At 41.0% G+C, this 22,274-nt stretch overlaps 1 protein-coding gene across 1 annotated transcript; it reads right to left on the bottom strand.

Moving 5' to 3' along the window:
• Window positions 1-8,567: 8,567 nt before the first annotated feature.
• Window positions 8,568-10,298, bottom strand: LOC148021394 (uncharacterized). Its single transcript, XM_087698150.1, has 3 exons — window positions 9,985-10,298; window positions 9,653-9,868; window positions 8,568-9,220 (listed from the first exon to the last, which is right to left on the bottom strand). Exons 1-3 carry the CDS (start codon window positions 10,204-10,206, stop codon window positions 8,864-8,866), a joined length of 795 nt encoding a protein of 264 aa, XP_087554276.1. The 5' UTR covers window positions 10,207-10,298; the 3' UTR covers window positions 8,568-8,863.
• Window positions 10,299-22,274: the final 11,976 nt, after the last annotated feature.

Below are 22,274 nucleotides of genomic sequence, written 5' to 3'. Positions count from 1 at the left end.
AGGTTTTGGATCAAATGCCCTTGCACATTGACCCAAAAGATAGACACAAAGATGATCTCACACGACATGTTGAGGCTTGTATAGACACTATTGAAAAACATCCTCCTCACATGCCTCCAAATGAGCTCCCAACATGGTACTTTAGAGATCAAGCTGCCTTTCAAAGGCAGTCTACCTATACACTTTTCATCTGGTATATGCACATATGCAATGCTACCAAATACCTTCAAGTGCGAAATATCAGGTTTATGACCATATAGCCTCTCATATGGAGTGACATCATGAATCCCTGCTGTAGGGGTTAGATTCAGCACATAGATAGCAATCATCACTGCTTCAGCCCAATAACCATTTGGCAGACATTCTCATTTAGCATAGCTCTAGCTGATTCCATCAAGACCCTATTTTTTCTCTCTGCAACACCGTTTTGCTACGGTGTATAGCTGCAAGTAAGCTATCTTCTAATCCCATATTTAGCAAGATACCTGTCAAAGTAATTAGAGACATATTCACCTCCTTCATCTGATCTCAAACATGATATATAGCAGCCCAACTCATTCTCTGCATGCTTCTTGAAATCTTTGAATGCATCAAACACATCATCTTTATGCTTCAAAATATAAAGCCAAGTGTACCTACTGAAATCATCGATAAATGAGACATAATACTGTGCGCCTCCAAATGAAGCATTATGTGAAGGACTCCAGACATCAGAGTGCACCAACTGTAAAGGCCTAGTGCTGTTTTTTACATGTCTCCTGAACGAAAACCATGCCTGCTTCCCAAACTGACATGCAGGGCATACATGACCAAAGTCATTATACTTGAATTTAGGTAATCCAAGTACCACTTCCTTCTGCTGCATAGATTTCAGCTTTTGTACATTGACATATCCAATCCACTTGTGCCAAATCTCTACATCCTGAACGGCACTCTCATCATGAGAAAACATGGCTGCCTTAAGTCCCGGAATGGTCGCATCCAAAGTAAACATCCTGCCATCTCTTTTGCCCTTGGCAATTAGCTTGCAACCATTTCCATACTCCTCAATGAAACACCCATCTTTGTTAAATCTCACTTGCAAATTCTGTTCTGCCATTTCATGCTGCCTTTTACATTATTGATGATTATGATCTCAGCTGAATCAAAAGGAAAATAGAAGCAATTTAGGTTTTGGATCAAATGCCCTTGCACATTGACCCAAAAGATAGACACAAAGATGATCTCACACGACATGTTGAGGCTTGTGTAGACACTATTGAAAAACATCCTCCTCACATGCCTCCAAATGAGCTCCCAACATGGTACTTTAGAGATCAAGCTGCCTTTCAAAGGCAGTCTACCTATACACTTTTCTCCTAGGGATGAAGATGGTGATAGTGTGATCAATGTGAAGACTTTGTTCCCATAAATCCACCTAGATCATAGACTTCTCCGCCGACTTCAAGCCTCTGAGCTCAACTAAATTCTCATCATGTAAGTAAAACATATCCAAAAAAACACTCTGTCAATATATCTATTATTCCTATAAATGCTACTTCTACCTCTTCATCAAAACTGTCTTATAATCATTTCTACAAGAAGATTGGTGTGCTAGAAAAGGTGGGTTCATTTCCCATTTGGCCTATAGACGGGAAATCCCTTGAAGAAATCAAACTCCTCATATACATGATGTATGGATACGTTGGATAGAAAATTATGGAAAAGCCCCAAAACAAACTAAATTGATATTTTAAATGCAATGACACATGGATTTGTCGATTGCCTTAAACAATGGTGGGTATCCATACACTCCTAAGTCAAACTGGCTATTGTTCAACATGTAGACCCAGTCCAACTATTCTTTGAACTACTACTTGGTGAGTTAGTTGGAAACAAACTGGATGATGTGCTTGAAGCATGAGAGGCATTTTTCAAGTCTAAGCTGTGTGACCCCAGATTATATAAAGAATATCTCATATACATGAGGGATTTGCTTTATGAAGGTCTTGGTGCTCATGACAACTCAGTGAAGGAACACCTGGTATGTTCTTTCCTGGAGCCAATTCCTTTTTATTGCAAACAAGAAATGAAGAATGAAAATAGAGACTTCACTGATAGTGTAGGACAGATCATATAGACTATTGAACAGACTATTAAGGAAGTGTTCCATCATAAAAAGATGACTAAGCTAAATCAGAAATTTCCCCATTCCATTTGTAAAACTGCTTCAAAATTTGAGGTTGACTTTGGATGTAAAAATTTTATTTGTGAATCTACAAGCAAAAATGGCTACAATGGTCATAGACATCGCCATTCTTCCAACCGTCACTACAAAAAATTCAAGTCTTATTTCAACAAACAGGACTACAGTCACAAGTCCTCTAGACATTCTAGGCATTCACATCACCACATGCATGGAAAATCACATCACAAATCTGACAAGGCAAGAGACTATGACAAAGATCATAAGAAGGAATTCAAATGCTACATTTGTGGTAGTTCCTCTCATTTAGTAAACAAATGCCCCAAAAATGGAAAATGTAGTGTACATACAACATTGTGGGGAATATTGTACAAAACCTTTACAAGTGTCAAGGGGGTTGTCGGGACAAAAGGTCTGCAACAATATTTTGGATGTTGGGAACATGTTGGAATGTTACATAAAAATGTGCATCGAAGAATAGGGACCACCTTAAAAGGTGTTTATTCCCAATCTCATTTGAGGCTTTTTTTTGTCAGATAGCCTGGTACATGCTTTAGGTCTGTCCGAATGGTGAAAGGGACAAACTCAATAAAAAATTTGAAAGATTTGATAGCTTTGATCATGGCTAATATCTCTCGTTGATAGGAGGGATAATTTTGTTGAGTGCTAGTAAAGATTCTTGAAGCATATCTGCAAGGGTTAAGGGTTGAGGAATCTTCTTCACATAGACAGGCACCCCAATCAGAATCAGAGGCATTAGTGTAAAGGGTTAATGGTAGACCGGTGGGTAGGCGAAGTGGAGGAAGATGCTTAATAAGATTTTTTATATTTTGGATAGCCAATGTGTGGATTGGTTTTCAATGAAAATGGAGTTTTCTAAGTAGTAGAGGATAAAGATCTTTGGAATAGGTGGCAATATCGGGTGTAGAAGAGTTTATCCAATTTAAACACCCTAAAATTTGTTGTAATTGCCTCACACTAGTAAAAGTTTCAAGCATATCAAGGATTTTAGTGAGAACATGATCCTGTAACTTGATTGTGCCTTGGTTGATTTCCAAACCCAAAAATTCAACAGTGGTCTGGAACATCATTGATTTAGCGGGAGATAAGACCATGCCAGCATCTTCAACTGCCTTTGCAAATTGAGTGAGATGCTCAGTATACTCTATAACTGTCTCTGAAAAGAAAAGGATGTCATCGATATACACCAAACAGAAAGGGAATTTGGTAAAATTAGAGTCTATCCAGCCTTGGAATTTGGTAGTAGTCTTTATGCCAAATTGATAATGTCCTTGTGGAACACAAAAATTAGTTTATAGTGGTCTTCTTCTTTGAGTGGGAGCTGCCAGAAGCTTGACTTTAGATCAAACTTGCTAAAGATGTTTGCTTTTTTTAGTTTTTTGAGTAATAGATCCTTAAGGGTAATGGGATGTCCATGGCCTATTAAATATTTATTTAGCAATTTATAATTTAAAACAATTCTTTTCTTCCCTCTTTTTTTCTTTGAATGTTTATTTACATAAAAAGCTTGACATGCCCATGGAGAATTGGAGGGCTCTATAAGTCCTTTTTCCAAAAGAGTCTGTATCTCTTCTTTGCATAGGATCAGATCGTCATCCTTCATGCTAGAGTGGACAGCCTTTTTCGAGAAGCATTAGGCTGTGTAGGATCAGATCGTCATCCTTCATGCATGAAAGTTTTGAGATGATCTTGTATCTTCTATATAGCCGAGGCATGTGGTTGCATTTCACCTTTTATCCATTGTTCACGGGTAGCAATCTTGATTGAAGAAGTATATTCCATGATAGAATATATTATTCTACCAATTTTTGGGAGAAGAGGAATTTCAGACTTCTTACCTTTGTAGGAGATGGTACAGTGATCAGACTAAAAGGTGTAGGGAACAAGATGTTGTAGAGTATCAGTTTCAATGAGCAGGTCATATCTCATCTGCTTCATTAATTGTATTTCAATAGGGACCTTAATAGAGCCAAGTTGTAGATAAGTGTGTGTCACATGAACTAGAGTGACCTTCTTATTGTTAGAGAGTTCTACTATGATGGGGGTAGTAGATTTGATACATTGGCGAGGGAACAACTCAAAAGGAGCAATGGTTAGGCTAGAGCCTGAATCTAACAAAGCATCTACATAGAGAGAAAATTGGGGCATGTTTTTAAGCTGTACACATATCATAGGAATGGGGCCACCAGTATCCATAGCATTTATTTTGTGTTCCTGAGGTTGGGATAGCCAGATTTGGTTGACTGGTGTAGCCAAAATATTTATAGAGGAATTGAGTTCTTGTAAAATTGTAGTAGTGCCATGGGCCAAATCTTTCATGCCTACCAAAATTCTGCAGTAGACATTACACAAGGAGTGTAAATCTTATTGCATGAGGGTAAAACCTTGGACCATATCGGCTCTAGCTTGTTGGGTTCCATTATTGACAGAGGAAAGTGATTGTAGTAGTTGTGAAGCAGTCCGAGGTTGATGCATTTTTTCAAGATTATAGGGTACAAACATGTTGGCTTGTCCTTTTATTTCATGGCCAAGTGTTCTTGGTTTAGGAAGATGATATGGATTAGAAAAGAATTCTTATCGTACCTTATTCTTGTGCTTTTTTGAAGAAGAGGTTGTAGTAGTATCAGAATCATCAGATTCTGATGAGCTTTGCTTTACTTACTTTCCCTTGAATTTTCTCGAAGATTCTTCTTTGAAAGTGGAAGTAGTACCCATAAAAAATTTGCCCATTTTGTATTTTCTTCCAGGGAAATGCACTACATATACATCAACGGGTTCAAACTTGTCAGGATGAATAATGTCATCCTCAGAATCTTCAATGGAATCTGATATTGTATCGATTTCAGAATCTACAAAACCACTTGTATCTGAGTTGGATGTGTGTCAAGAAGTATTACTATTTCTGAAGTCAGAGGAAGTGTCTTTGCTATCAAAAGAATAGTTGCTAGTGTTAGAATAGTTAGATTATTCATCAGAAGAAGAAAGATTTGTAATAATGCGAATTAACTTTTGTAGCATTAGTTTGTGCTTTTCCTTTTTTGGGACATTTGTTTGCTAAATGAGAGGATCTACCAGAGATGTAGCATTTGAGTTCCTTCTTATAATCTTTGTCATAGTCTATTGACTTGTCAGATTTGTGATGTGATTTTCCATGCCTGTGGCGATGTGAATGCCTGAAATGTCTAGAGGACTTGTGATTGTAGTCCTGTTTGTTGAAATAAGAATTAAAGTTTTTGTAGTGACAGTTGGAAGAATGGCGATTATGACCATTGTAGCCATTTTTGTTGGTAGATTCACAAATACAATTTTTACATCCAAAGTCAACCTCAAATTTTGAAGCAGTTTTACAAATGGAATGGGAAAATTTCTGATTTAGCTTAGTCATCTTTTTATGATGGAACACTTCCTTAATAGTCTATTCAATAATCTATATGATCTGTCCTACACTATCAGTGAAGTCTTTGTTTTCATTCTTCATTCCTTGTTTGCAATAAAAAGGAATTGGCTCTAGGAAAGAACATACCAGGTGTTCCTTCATTGAGTTGTCATGAGCACCAAGACCTTCATAAAGCAAATCCCTCATGTATATGAGATATTCTTTATATAATCTGGGGTCACACAGCTTAGACTTGAAAAATGCCTCTATGCTTCAAGCACATCATCTAGTTTGTTTCCAACTAACTCACCAAGTAGTAGATCAAAGAATTGTTGGACTGGGTCTGCATGTTGAACAATCGCCAGTTTGACTTGGGGGTGTATAGATACCCACCATTGTTTAAGGCCACCGAAAAATCCATGTGTCATTGCATTTAAAATATCGATTTGGTTTGTTTGGAGATTTTCCACAATTTTCTATCCAATGTATGCATACATCATGTATATGAGGAGTTTGATTTCTTTAGGCGATTTCCCGTCTATAGACCAAATGGTGAATGAACCCACCTTTTCTGGCACACCAATCTTCTTGTAGAAATGATTATAAGAGAGTTTTGATGAAGAGGTAGAAGTAGCATTTATAGGAACGATAGATATATTGACAAAGTGCTTTTCTAGAGATGTTTGACTTACATGATGAGCATTTAGTTGAGCTCAAAGGACTGAAGTTGGAGAAGTCTGTGATCTATGTGGATTTATGGAAAAAAAGTCTTCATTGATCACACTATCACCATCTTCATCCGAGGAGGAAAGTGTATAGGCAGCTTGTCTTTCAAAGGCACCTTGATCTCTAAAGTACCATGCTGGGAGCTCATTTGGAGGTATGTGAGGAGGATGTTGTTCAATAGTTTCTCCCATCATTCTTGAATCTACACAAGCCTCAACATGTCATGTGAGATCATCTTTGTGTCTGTCTTCTGGGTCAATGTGCAAGGACATCTTATCCAAGACTTGATTTGCTTCTCTTTGCCTTTTGATTCAGCTAAGATCATAATCATCAATAATGTCGAAGTCAGCATGATAGTCTCTATCGGACCACAAATCTAGGAACATAAACTCAAGTTATTCTGCTAATTCTTCAATATTATGGCCAGGTTGAAGAGGTTTTTAAAAAAAACTGAAACTAGAAGGGACTTATTCTGTACATCAGTCAATCATAGGGCAGTAAATATGCTAGATTTCATGTAGTAGATTATCAACATACTCTTCATCAGAAATATCAAGATCTTCATAGCAGGAGAGGTCCTTCTCTAGGACTGGAGGTATTTTTACAGTGCCTGAGGTACCTTCTCCTATAGGGATAATCATTTTTTCTTTTCCTTTACGATCAGAAACTTGATGAACATTTAAGGTTTATGATGATGGAGAGACAAAATGGAAACTCCATCCTTTCTACAATCTTTTGTTGGAGAAAGTAGTCCAATCAGTAACATCATTTGTAGTTGACACAAGTGAAGAGAGTGTGCTTACAGGCAATATTGGAGGCTTAGATGTGGAAGATTTTACCAATTGTTGACATTAGGGCAAGGATTTGATAAAAAAGTTATTGTAATGAATCCATTTTTTCAATCAAACCAGTGAGAGCTAAGTGTGTCCAATTTGCAACCTGTAGTTCGACTATCCAAGAGGTAGCATCTTGGGGTCTCAAATAGGGAGCAACCTTATATTGGTTGTTTTCATATTCAATTTCATGAACAACATTGAGAACTGAAGAAGAGAAAGAAGCGCTTTCTATTAATTTTTTGCAATGTTAACATACACCATGTACAATTTGGATATGGAAACATGGTTGAGTATCAAACTTTAGGACATTATCCTTCTAGGAAGGAGAGACCTTGAGTTGTGGCTATAATGAGAGTCGTGGAGTCTCTAGGTCGAAAACAGGAGGTTCAGAAGGTTGAAGTTGGGACCAAAAGTAGTGTCTTGCCTCTAATGTTTTGTACCTTAATAACCTTTGGAGGCAGTTCTCTCTCTCTTTCAAGGAAGATATGTCCATCTGCCATTCATGGGGAAGCTCTATCTCAGATCAATTGACACAATCGGGAAGAAATCGTTGGGTGCTTTCATTCGATTTCATGATGATGGTCTGGCCTTTATCCTTGGGGGAGTTTACTCCTTCAACATTTCTTGGTATTACTAGTGACATGCATCTAAACACCATTCTATATTAAATAGCTAAATGGGCAAAAGAAGCCTTCATTTGCAAGCTCATAGTTCTAACATGAAGCATTAATAATTCTGCTAAGTAGGGGTCATCCATAGCGATTGCATTAATAATTCTACTAAGTAGGGGTCATCCATAGCGATTACATAATTAGAACGTAACTCGAAAAATATCGAACCATTTGATAAGGGAGATATTGCAGCTCCAACTAAACCTTCCTAGCTATCAACACTTAGCTATCCCTTTACACATCATCAATATATGGCTATCGATCTACACATCAAGCTTAGATATTTTAATCCATTGCATACACACATTGTTTATATTATCGTTTAAACTTTGTTTTAAATTAAAACTATTGATGCCATCTTGTTTGAGAACCTAATTTGAAGAACTTTACAAGAGAGGTAAGTGGAAAAAGAAGAGGCTAATATTTTGATGGAGTGAATTACATTGTCCTTCTTCGCTATAGTATAGCCATAAAAGTAATAATCCAATATCAATTGCTATGACCAAGCTTAAATATATTTTAAGCAACATGTTTACGAATCGATTCTGATAAATCAGATCCGATTCCATGGTTCTCTTTTCGTTCAGTATGATGTTTCAATGTAACATGAGTATGTAGATGTTTGGGTAGATGTTTGTTTCTTACAATACGTGATCATATGTCCAGAACAAATCGAGCAAATGTTTGTTTCTTACAATTTATTATCATATGTCTAGAACAAATTGACCATATATGTCTAGAACAAATCGAGATTTATTTGGTTTTCTTGTGCAAAGATTCAAGAACTTTTTGCAATCACGTCACTACAAAATCTGGCTTTGTTGTAGACAATTTTCTTTTTTACAAGGTTCCTTTTCAAGGTAGGAACAATCCCATATGACTTATGTGAGAGAGAGAAAATAGAAAGAAGGGCCTTTTTAAAAAAAATAAATATGCGATAATTTTGAGATAAGTTGTCCCATATCGGTAAGGCAAGAGGCTGGCCGGTCCGAGGGAACGGGACCACCACTGTGGCTCACGGACAGAGCTGTGTGATACGAGCAGCAGGCTAGTTGATGATGCGAGACTGGGCGTCGTGGGCGGTGCGCTGAGCCTGGCTGCTGGCCTGGTCGACCCCTCGCTTGGCGGAGTCGGCGGCATCGTCCAGGCCGCTCTTGGCGGAGCGTGAGGCGTTGCGGGCGCTCGACTGGGCCTGGCTGCCTGCATCCTGCAGGCCACCCTTGGCCGACGAGGCCGCTTCCTTGGCGAACCTCTTGGCCTCCCCTCCCATCTCCTGCGCCTTCTCCTGCGCGGAAGACAGGCTGTCATCCACCTTCCCTTTCATGTTATGGGCAGACTGGCTGGCTTCATCGCCGGCCTTCTCAGCCTTCCCCTTCAGCCTCTCGGCTCCCGAAGCAGCCTCGTCCTGATACATGAATTACAAGCCATCGCCGATTCTTAAAATCACTCTCAAACATTGAGAACCCGTTATGTGAGAGTTCTTACTTATGACCGCAATCGAGACTTTACACATATTCGACTGCTCTGATGTAATACTAAGGTAGTTTATATGAAGACTCACCTGATCATTAGCCGCAGAACCTATCTCTAACCTAAAAATATTATGCGCCTTAATCTTATCATGTTTCTAAAGCCTATCGTCTCATATAACTAACACTATAAGCGCCTATCATGTAGCATCTATCCAATCTAGAACGTCTCGAATGAGATGACCTCAATCCACTCAACTAGCATACATCCGACTCAATAAATCTATCGGCACTAATAGTCTATCATCTGTTCCAGCCTTGTTAGAATGAGATAACATAGTCTCATTACAATGAGGTGACATACGTACCTTGATGTTGCCAGCCTGGTCGCTGACCTTGGAGCGGGTCTTCTGGGCTTCCCTTTCGATGTTGTCTCCGAACGAGACAGCCTTATCCTTGGCTTGGGCAGCCTTGTCCTTGACGCCCTCCGCCATGTGCTGCGCCGTGTCCTTCAAGCTCTGCGTCGCCTGCTTCACTTGCCTTCCGGCCTTCTCAGCGGCACCCTGCACTTGGTCTACCACGCCCTGCTGCAGCATATCATTTCATCTGATTAATTATCATTCTTCATCAACTCGAAATGCATCTCATCCTACACTACACCTCTGTGAATGCCAGCCGCAGCGCCATACACAGTACTCACCCCTTCTTCCGCGCGGATCCGGATCAGTCCACCAGCAGATGGTGTATATCGTAACTCACAGCTGGGTGAGCTGCTCTTCCGCTTCAGAAACAGCAATGGCCCGCTGGTGTAGTGCGAAGCCGAGCCATATCTGGCGGCGCTCGATGGTTGAACAGAAGAAGCTGATGCCACGGAAACAGCAGACTGGCTTACGGTGAGAAGAGTAGCTGTAGAGGCCGCCATGTCCTCGGGTTCTACCGAAGCTTGTTGTTGCAGAGGGGGAAACGATTGCAGAGGTATCAATAAGCAACGAATCAGCGAGGTTCAGGTACTGTCTGGAGGTTGATGCTTGAGATGATCAGTCTGGGGGCGTGCACAGGGTTTTATAGGTACTCTAAATTATACGGAAGAAAGCGCTTGACAAGTGACACTCTCCGGTGTAGACAAGTGTAAGCAGCTGTTTCGTGTCGTCCACGTGTTTGCATGAGGGTGGGAAGCGAGCACGCTCAACCTAACCCTTGTTGAAGCCCACGTCGACATATATGATGAGGAATCACGGACAATGTCCGCTACAATAGGGTTTGTTCCCGTTTGCTTTATAGATACTCGCTATAGAGGGACCTCAATGTTCATAGAAAACCATTCTTTATCGTAATTCTCCCAGCTGAATTTTCAAAAAATTGGTTGAAACTCAAGTTTGTCTTAAGGAAAACCAGCTATTTTTTTGGATGATTTAAATACAAAACCGACTAATGTCAAATCCCCGTCCCCCAAAAACTTGATCACGTTTCAATGTCTTTCTTTTTCCCATCAATTGGGAAATTTAAAGTTTTTTGCAAAGCAATACAAATTTGTGCCACTAAATTTGCCTCAACATAGTCACTTGAGTGACCTTTTGTGAATCTAGGGGATCTTAGGACCCTTACAATCTCGATAGGTGGGCGGGCATCTCAATAGGCGCTCAAAGTGAGCTCCTTTACACACACAAAACTGTGTGGTTTTATGTTTTGGAGGTTGAATACTGTCATCAAATCTCAAATCATACAAATGTAAAGGTTGATGGCTTCTAGCGATATGGGATTGGTTCAAGTCCTATCAAATAAGGATGGGCATGGATGAAGTGTTTTGGGCAGTCTCTATCCCCCACACGGGTTTTTGAGTTAATAATATAATCGGAAACCTCTTCACTTTTGCCACGCATCCAAGCAACATTTACAAAATTGGTTTTGCTTATGTTCACTTTATGTGTAAGGGGCCTTATTCCTTTTCAAAAACTTTTAGGGTAAAGGGACCATTCCTATGGCACCTAAATTTTCCTATTCTAATCTCCAAAAAGACTTTACAATTGTGTGATACCTTACCCCAAATCTTGTCCACTGGATCATTACACATCTATACAAAAAGAAATTAGTCAATTTTAAAGCTCTTTCTATGCACAATAGCTAGCGATTTGATTTTAGTGTTGGGATAAAATCATGTTGAACCGATGCACATTGGAGGCTCTATAAAAATTCACATATGGACTAGTATGTGAGAGGGGTTTGAAGTCGTGCCATCCAATTACAATGTTTCTTTACTCCCCCATAAATTATCAAGATAACCGCAAGTACTTGGTCACTAGAGCCCAAGTCTTGAAATGCACCATAAATACTCCTAGTTGTCTCTCACTACAAGCACAGTTTTTTTCTTTATTCTTGAATATTTGTTAAGTCATTTTTGTTCATTGCTTGTTAAGGTTCAATTTCTATAGTGTTTTGCTATCATTGTGATGTCTTTAGGGTGAAATTTTAAAATGTTAAATTATTTATGTTTTCTTTCAAAGGTTACTTTATTAAGTGATGCAATACTTTTGGTGTTGATTTGTTGTATTTCTTTCAAATGTTACTTCACCATATCATCCTCCTCTATTTGCTTCAATTATATAGTCTCTTTTTTTTGGAAGTATTCATTGCTCGAAATGAATGCATCATCTACTTTATATGCACATGCATGATCATGCGTTGGAGCATTGGTGTATTATTGTTCCGATTCACACCATATGTTTTTGATTCATATGGTCTTGTGATTCTTAGTCTTTTCAATGAGCTTGACATTAAAAACTTTCTCCATATACTCTTGGAGTATGGCCCTATTGGCTACTAAATTACATATTCTTGAAAATTTTGCTTCACTACATTAGTATAAAGTAGTAGCTTCAAATGGTCTAGGGTTTTATGTTAACATCCTTACTAAAATGAAGTCTTAATACATTTGCAATGCATACTTTCCTTAGTATTATCCAATAAGTCATATATTCATGTTTGCTCCATAAATTGGAGCTTGAAATGATCTACAATTTAAGGTTTACAAGGGGTTTACATGCTAACTAGTATGGGGTCTTGCTACCTCTACAACTTGCACTTTCCTTGCTCTTGCTATTGTCTACTAAATCATATATTATTGGCAGCTTCAATTCATTGTTGGGGTAAAGACCAATGGGTGGCCACCCATCTCTGTCTCATTAATCCTAACTATACATGTGTACACTTATTCTTTATGTTTTTAAGTGTTGCACAAGTGTTTTCATAAATTTTTTCTACAATTTGGCACTAGACTCTATTAATTAGGTCACATGTTATAGTGTACACTATATAGATATTGTATATGGGTTACATATTAAAGCTTACAAATTACTCGATACAACCTATGTCAAATTGCAAATTGCAAATTCTAGAGTTCTAGAATTTATTATTAATGATTATTTAATGGAGCAAATATTGTGATATATGTACTATTGCAATGTGCTACTTGCATATGCTATTAGCTATTATGAGATACTATGATATGTGCATGTCAATAAGCAATTTAGCAAACATTGTTTTGATTTTGTTGTAGCCGTATCAATAAAATCTATTGTTCATGTACTTTTGGACAACTTTATGCTATTTATACGTTGTTATGTTTGTAAAAGACTTATTGATACAATAGTGTAGAGCACTAATACTATGTAATAATTTACATAGATTTTGGACAGTATTATATGCCTAATTTCTCATAAATGGTTCATTCGTCTTATTCTCGATTCTAGTTTTATTGAGAAATTGTTGTAGAAATTATGCCAATTACTACTACTTTTTTTTTTGGGAATTTGTTAGCTTCTTCTACTTGGCAATTAGTTGTTGATTGGGAAAATGGCTTCATCATATGTTGTGGGGATTTGGAACTCTATAATGTCAAGAACTATGATGGTAAAAAATTTTGTTTGTGGAAAGAGCAAATCTAGGATGTCTTGATATAAAACAAACTTAAAGCCAATATGAGATATAGATGCAAAATCTATGAACATATTTCAAGAGGACTAAAAGGAGTTGGATGCATTGGCTACCCACTATTACATTGCATTTGACAAATCTAGTTTATCTTACAGTTGTGAATTTAATGACTGTGTATGACTTATGGAAAAAGTTATTTGAAACATATGAGAAGGAGATTGCCTCAAATGAAATATACCTAGTGAAGCACTATTTGAGTTGCAGATGAAGGATGTTACTAATATTGCCTCCCATCTCATGAAGTTCAACATAATATTTAGTTAAATATAGGCATAGAAACTAAAGTTTGAAAATGAGGCTAAGTCAATATTTCGAGTATATTTCTTGCATGTATCATGGGACATATTTAGGATAGTCATCAATAATTTAACTTCAAATGGTGAGTAAAGCTCAATGATGTTGCAAATAGTTTATTGGATGAATAGGTATGCAAGAAATCCATGGGCCAACTTGGTAGAAATGGTTAGGTATTGGCAACTGAAGAAGAAAGATACTTGATTCTAGTGTCCCTTTTCATGTAGCTTCTCATAGGTACTAGTTTTGTTCATATGACAATAGTAGTCATGGATCGTTCCACTTTGTAAACTATATGTGTGATATAGCCGATACAAAAGATGTGCAAAATTCATTTTTGAATAGATCTATATTCACCCTTAATAATGTATTACATGTCTCGAAGCTCATGATAAGCTTGATTTATATTGGCCAACTTGCACTACAAGGGACTGGGGCAATAGCGACGCCGATTAGCGACGGCGTTTATCGGCGTCGCTATATGCGTCGCTATTTGCGTCGCTATACGCGTCGCTATTTGCGTCGCATTTGCGATGCAAATAGCGACGCAAATAGCGACGCAAATAGCGACGCAAATAGCGACGCATATAGCGACGCCGCAGGGAAAAAAAAGCGCGGCCGAAACCAGAGCGCCGTTTTCATTTTGTTTTCTTCGCCTTTTGAGAGCGAGAGCGAGGGAGAGAGCCAAGGCTTTGTGAAAGAAGAGGAGGAAGAGACTTGTTGCCGCCGCCGCCGCCACCGCCACCGTCGTTGTTCGCGAAGGAGAGGAGGAGCCCTCGTTGCAAAGAGAAGCCGCCCACGCTCGCCATATCTCATTGGTGAGTCTCCCTCTCTCTTTCTTTTACTTGTTGAAGGTTTAAATCGTTCTCTTTTGTTTATTTAGGAGAGGAAAAGAAAGAGAAGGAGAGGGAGAGGGAGAGAGAGGGAGAGAAAGAGAGGGAGAGGGAGAGAAAGAGAGTGAGAGTGCATTCTCTCTCTCTCTCTCTCCCTTTTGCTTGTTTAATGTTTAAATTACTTTCTTCTTTGCTTGTTTAGGAGAGGAAACGAGAGAGTAAGAGAGAAAGAGTGGGAGAGGGAGAGGGAAAGGGAAAGAAAGAGAAAGAGAAATAGAGGGAGAGGGAGAGGGAGGGGGAGGAAATAGGAGAGGGAGAGAAAGAAAAAGAGAGGGAGAAGGAGGGAGAGTGCATTCTCTCTCTCCCTCCCTCTCCCTTTTGCTTGTTTAATGTTTGAATCACTTTATTTTTTTCTTGTTTAGGAGAGGAAATGAGAGAGAAAGAGAGTGAGAGGGATAGGAAGGGGAAGGAAATGAGAGAGGGATAGAAAGAGAAAGAGAGGGAGAGTGCATTGTATCTCTCCCTCTCCCTTTTGCTTGGAGGATGTTTAAATCACTTTATTTTTTGCTTGTTTAGGAAATGAGAGAGAAAGAGAGATAGAGAGGGAGAGGGAGAAAAAGAGAGGGAGAGGGAGAGGGAGAGGGAGGGGGAGGGGAAGGAAATGAGAGAGGGAGAGAAAGAGGGAGGGGGAGGGAGAGGGAGCGAGGGAGCGAGGGAGAGGGAGAGGGAGAAAGAGGGAGAAAGAGGGAGGGAGAGGGAGAGGGAGGAGGAGGGAGGAAATGAGAGAGGGAGAGAAAGAGAACGAGAGGGTGAGGGAGAGGGTGAGAGAAAGAGAGGGAGAGGGTGAGGGAGAGGGAGAGGGAGAGGGAAGGGAATGAAATTTAAGATAATATACGTATCGATAATGGTATGCAATGTGCTTTGCATACGGCCACGTACTTCATCAAAATTAACCCAAAATTATTGTTATAGAAGTGGAGATCCCTTAAATTGAGTATAGGATAATTTCTCTCAGGTCTTATGACTATGAGTAGAATTGATTGAAATAAATTTTATTACTATAGTTGTAAAATTTCATAGATGGCGCGCATTAATTTTAAAATGGATTACTTATACTCAAAGCCGAGATATAACAAAAAATTATCTACCGGGACAAACAAATCGTTGAGCATGATACAAGGCCGAGATATAACATCGGAAAATCTCTCGACTACTATATACAATGCAAGGTTTATGGTCAACTTGCAAGTTGACGTACATCTCCAAAAAGCTATCCATTTAAGCCTCGTTTGCTGTAATGTAGATAAGATGGCAAACGAAGAAGGTCCTATTGTTCAAGACCGCGAGTCGTATCTTAATCAGCGTGTCCCATGTCCTTGCTCTCAATGCAAGTTGGCAATTAGACGAAAACGTCGATTGTCTATAGAACACGTACGACGATTTGGCGAGTTTCAACCTGAGATTATTGATCAGGCGATTGTAGATTTTCAGCAAACGGTATTTTCAAGTTAGCATTTTTCATGCATTGTACTCTCAAGCTAATTGAAAACCATACACAATAAGATTGGGTCTTGTTGGCAAATTTTGTGTCCAGGGGGGTGATGTCTCGACCCAAGGGGGAGAGCACCCTTTGCGGCCAATTAGAAGAGTTCGTGGACGTGAGATGGATGGATGGCAGGAGCCAATAGACCACTCGCAAGGCCCATCTATATCGTCAATGCCAGAGGAGACAGACAACCTTCCCGACTTGCCTACAATCTTGGAGCCTGAGATGGAGGCAATGATCGATGCATTGATTCCCATGGATGTTGAGACATCTGACCCGCTTAGAGAGGAAGCATCCATACCATTATATGATGGGTGCCGAGTATCTCGGTTGAAGACATTGCTTGCACTCTTAAGTGTGCAAGCGAAATACGGTTGGAGCGATACGAGTGTGACTGAGTTATTCAGGTACCTTGCATACAGACTTCATTGTTTTTTTTTTAAACAGTATTATTGTAAATATGGATGGATTTTTCAAGGTGTTTTATGATGTTTTCAGGTTATTGAAATATCATATATTGCCACCTGCAAACACCATGCCTGAGTCTCGTGATGATGCACGACATGTTTTACGGAAGCTTGGCATGGACTACAATAACATCCATGCATGTATCAACGACTGCATATTGTTTCGAGATGAATACGAGACTATGGAGACATGTCCAAAGTGTGGTGCTCACAGGTATCGACAGGACTTGCAAGGGCAGACCATCCCTCAAAAAGTCGTCAGACACTTTCCGCTCATCCCCCGCATAAACCACATGTTTCGCACGTCTGCCATGGCAAGCTTGACAACGTGGCATGTGCAGAATAGGTCTACGGATGGAGTGCAACGAATATCAGCAGATTCGCGCGCATGGAGCCACATTGACTCTACCTTCCCAGGCTTTGCGCGAGAGCCAAGGAATCTTCGGCTCGGTCTCGCCATGGATGGTGTGAACCCATTCGGTCTGCGCTCGACTTCTTACAGTGTGTGGCCTATAGTGCTTGTCAACTACAACATTCCTCCATGGCTTTCTACGAAGAAAGGACATCTCATCCTTAGCTTGCTCGTCCCGGGCCGCTACAAAGTAAAAAATATGGACGTGTATCTTCGTCCATTAGTCGATGAGCTTAAGATTTTGTGGGAGGAGGGGGTCACGGTGCAAGATATGAGCAGGCGCGATGGTCGGCGGTCAGCCAACATTCGAGCCATTCTCATGTGGACGATGCATGACTTTCCGGGATTGGGAGAGTGCTCAGGTGAGCAGACATTTGTTCACGCCGGTAATATCTATATTTTATTTCATTCAATCAAGTATTCACTAGGTCGTGGATCGCCTTGCAGGTCTCGTTACCTCAGGTTATCATGCATGTCCATTGTGTGGGCCACAGTTAGACTCCCGAAGGTCACGAACCATGAAGAAGATGGTATATCAAGGACACGCCACTTTCTTGCCGGAGGATCATGAACTCAGGGAAGGTTTTCTTGGACGACCTCCAGCACGTATGAACGCTGCAAGCTGGTACGAGCTGAAAATGGTAAACCCGGAATCACATCCAAATGGAATGCGACAGTTCTCAGTTTTCTACGAGTTGCCATATTGGACCCACTTACAGGTCAACCACTTGTTGGATCCCATGCATATTTTCAAAAATGTGGGCAGCTTGCTATGGGACCACATCACAGGAAAGAGAGACACTATAGGGTCACGAATGGATTTAAAGGAGGTAGGTAAGATGGAGGCGCTTTGGCCGCAGTCGAGTGCTGAAGGGGGAGTGCAGCTTCCTCGCGCTCCCTGGGTTTTGTCTACCAAAGAAGAGCGCATTGTGAAGCAAGTAATCAAGTCTATCCGCACTCCGACGGGTATGATGCGTTCTCTCAGGTCCGCATTTTCTAAAGATGACCAAATGTCTGGGCTAAAATCCCATGATTGGCATAAGATATGTCAGGTTTGTGAACAGAATGGATTTTAATAAGCGTGGACATTTTGAAATTTGAAAAGTGACCATTATTCTTGAAATTTGAAATTTGAAAAGCTTTCTCATTTGTGGCAGTTTGTCCTACCGATCGCGATCGCGGGATGCCTAACTCCAGAAATTCGTGGGGCCATTTACAAGCTGTCGACTTTGGTGCAATGGATCTCACAGAAAGAGATTAAGACGTCCTCTATTGAATCCGCAAGGCGGGGAGCAGTTGAGACGGTCTGTCTCTTTGAGAAATACCTGCCCACTAGCATGCTCACGATACAAGTTCACCTTCTTGTGCATCTTGTGGACGAAGTGGAGATTGCCGGACCTGTCCATACGCGATGGATGTTCTTCCTGGAGCGCTTCATGAAAACCCTGAAAGGCTTTGTGCGACAACGAGCTCGTCCGGAAGGTAGCATGGCGGAGGGTTGGTTGGTGTCAGAGGCATTAGTGCATATCTCACAATGGCTACCAACGGTGGAACCAGACAATGAAATGCTATGGACGCTCAAGGACGATGACAGGCTGACTGGAGATGTGGTGGTTGGAAATGGGGTAGAAAAAAGAATGGATGCCTCAATGGAAGAGAAAGTGAATCGCTTTTGTATGTTGCACCATGCCTCCATGGAGACGTGGCTCGCCAAGTACCAGATTGCAAGGCAAGATCGAGAGGAAGCGCGAGCTGAATTCCGACGCAGTACGCGTCACCGACCGATTCGATATCCCGAAGGCATGGAGGAGATGCCGCGGTTTATGTCAACACGATGGTTGCATGGAGCCTTGATCGCAGCATCCAGCGAAGGGGCAGAGGTCTCAATGGAGGAGTGGGAGTTCTCGAGGGGATGTAGTCCAAAGGTAATGAGGGGTTTAGAATGTGTCGTATCTGAATTTGTTTGCTACATCTAATTTGAGTGTTTCAATGTGCAGTACAAAATATATAGTGCAGCATGGTCGCGCGGACGGCATTTTCGGGTGGAGCGTATTGACAAAATGCGCTCCACAATGGACTGTGGTGTCATGGCAAGGTTTGAGCAAGAGAGCCGGCGACGAGCAACGGATCCGAACACGGTTGTGGATGAGATGGAGTATTTTGGGAATTTGCAAAGTATTATTACGGTGGATTACCGTAGCTTCTCCATGATAATATTCGATGTGCAGTGGTTCAAAGTGGTACTTGGAGGAGCTGGCGCAACGGTTCGACGAGGTCCATCTGGATTTCTCGAAATAGATTCCGAAAAAAAATGGATGGATTTGCGCGACACCTTTGTGTTGCCGGCACATTGTGAACAGGTAATCTTCTAGTCATTTGCTTGCTAATTGTAATACGACATGCTTTATGTCACAATGGTTTGAAGACGGTTTGTAAGTGTTTGTGAACAGGTAATCTTCTATCCAAATCCCCGACAACCTCGATGGTGGTATGTTATACCTTCAACTCCTAGAGGTGCGAGAGTATACGATCAAAGCGATGTTCCAGGCATAGATGAAGAATATATGCAAATAGAGGGATCGAAATTACAAGGGGTGGAGGCCACCGCAAGCTTGGAGCCCGCATCGGCTAACAATGATGGAAATACAGAAGTCGTAGAATTTTTTGAGAACGAGGCAGACTCGTTCTTTTGTGGTGACATGTCTATCGACCTTCCAGTGTATGCAGAGTTATGTCAGGAGATTAACATGGGACCATAGAATACTTCATTCTTGGAGAATTGTATTACTCAATTCGTTGTTTAGATCTTCCATAAAGGTAGATAAGATATGCATTTTAAGATGGATTTTTCAAAAATGATTTATATTAATGCGCTTTGTATAGTTTCAATTGATTATTCTAACATTATTTTTTATCTCTGCAGGTATCTTTATTTTCAGGATGAGTCGAGGGATGAGCGATGAGGAGTTTCAGGAGATGATGGCACGTATGTCTCCAGATCAGCTCGCGAGATTCAGAGAGATAGCAGATCAGGAGCTGTCTCGTTCTTCGTCAGGGCGCTCTGCTAGATCAGCTTCAGTGCGATCAGATGCTTCAGCTTCGAGCAGACGATCTCGACGCTCGCGACTTGGGCCAGAGGGAGGGACTGCGACTGCAGGAGGATCAGGGGGGTGCTGCTGTGGAGACACGGACGCGGTGTCTCCATCTCGTCGTTCAGCTAGAGCTCGGTCACCTCCAGGATTTGTCACACCTGTGGGGACGTCCACTCCAGTTACTCCGGCTTTTGCGCAGCCGTCGGCAGATGTCACGCCTTTTGGTGGCACTCCTTTTGGTGGCACCCCCTCTGGTGGCACTCCTTTTGGTGGCACCCCCTCTGGTGGCACCCCTTTCAGTGGCACTCCGGGAGAGGGTACCCCCGTCGGTACACCGGATGTTCAGGGGTCTCCTGGATATGCCCAGGAGCGTGGACGGAGATGGGAGAGGGCCCATACGAGGCACACTCCTAGGGATTATGGATACCTAGTGGATGGCAGGTCAGGAGCTATCATCATGAATGATGAGGGGAGGAGGGTGATAGCTCGCATGAGGGAGTTGTGCCAACAAGTTTTTCGGCACAACGTCCTGGATCATTGGAGGAACATACCGGAGGGGAGCAAGGAGTACATAGTAGCATCCTTGCATGAGGAGTTCCCGGTGCCAGCCGCAGTGGATAGATTCTCTACGGGCTGGATGATGGATTGCATGCGTGCATACATGTCACATAGACGATCCGACGCACGTAAGGCAATCAAGAGTGGGGCTCCAAAGCCCGAGTGGTTAGATGCAGAGGACTGGCGCCGACTGAGGGAGGAGGCTACAAATTCGCCAGGACGTTGGAGTCAGCAGCGGGAGGCGGCGAGGGCACGAATCGAGGCCGGATCGGTACATCATCTTGGGAGTGGCGGCCACAGGACATATTTGGAGGACTTTGTAAGTTTCTCTTTTGTTTTGCTTATTTGTTTTTTTGAGATATTATTTGTACTGACAATCATATTTCTAACAGTTAGCATTTTGTTTTCTTTGCAGCACTCCATTACAAATCGTGATCCGCAAGGCCTTGAGACTCAATATGCAGAGAGGCACGGTCTCAGATCATTGATCGACCGATTGTACAGACGCGGCGGCCCAGTAAGTCTCTCATCTTTCATGTCCGTAGTTACCATGAGATATTTGAATGCATTATTGTATGGTGGATTGATATGTTGTTTCTTTTTCTGCAGAATCCGTTTGATGCTCCTTTGCAGAGGGACGAGCTTTCGGGGGACGACGATTTGTAGCTCGCCCTCGGATCCTTAGCGCTCACATACCTTTAGTTTTTAGTCGCCCGATCTATGTAGACATTTTCTATGTATTAGTGATATTGTTTTATGATTGTACCAATCGCATTTTATGCGATATCATGTATTTATTTCATCTATCAGTTTTATGATTTCAGTATAGATTCTTTTTGTTTGCAAACGCTTTGTATGCAGCAGTGCAGAAACTATTTTGTATGGCTCTCATACAGCACACAGTGCTATATGTGGCAGGGCAGCTTGCTGCCCTGCCACAAAATTTTTTTTTCCTCTGTTACCGTCGCTATTTGCGTCGCAAATTTACTGCAGACGTCGCTATTGTCGTCGCTATCAGCGTCGCAAATTCTCTGCAACCGTCGCTATATGCGTCGCTATTTGCGTCGCTATATGCGTCGCATTTGCGACGCATATAGCGACGCAAATAGCGACGCATATAGCGACGCAAATAGCGACGATTCCATGGCGTCGTCAATAATGACGCTTTTTCCGACGACGGGGGCAAATTTTGTTGTTTGTATTTTCGTCGCTTTAAACGTCGCTATAAGGTCTATATCTTGTAGTGTTGATGACTTAGGATATTCCACTTCCTTTATAGTCAATCATAAAAAGTCCATCAAGGCTCACTTGTTGTAGCTAGAGGAGCCGAATATGGAATTGTATATCCTCTTTATATATCCATTGTAAAATATCATGTAATTTCAATAATTAAGAAACCAAGTGTATCTTTGTAACATCATTGGCTATGTCACATATCTTAGAAAATGATTAAAATGCATTCTCATTTGGGATACTTAACTAATTTTAAATTTTTCTAAATTTTTAATACATGACCATTGTATATATAGTAAACATGCTCATTTAGCCTAGAAAAGGAACTTAAAGAGAAGGAAGAGTGAGCCATTGACTTTGTATATAGTGATATATGTGGGTCTACTAGATCTTTAGGAAGACATCCTACCTTATTGCATTTGTTGATTATGTGACTAAGAAAGTGTGGGATTTTCCTGAGCCTAAGAAGTATGATGCATTGTCTTGCATCCCAAAAAAATTTGCACTTGTAAAAAATCAAATTTGAAAGAGAACAAAGTGTCTTAGTACTATTGTGGAGACCATG

The sequence above is a fragment of the Lygodium microphyllum genome, chromosome 18 (genome assembly GCF_053477565.2).
Source record: "Lygodium microphyllum isolate KBCC chromosome 18, Lygodium_microphyllum_v1.1.10, whole genome shotgun sequence".
In the NCBI taxonomy this organism is placed as follows: Eukaryota; Viridiplantae; Streptophyta; class Polypodiopsida; order Schizaeales; family Lygodiaceae; genus Lygodium; species Lygodium microphyllum.
Note: the sequence above shows the minus strand (reverse complement) of the source record. Positions and strands in the feature narration are given on the sequence as shown.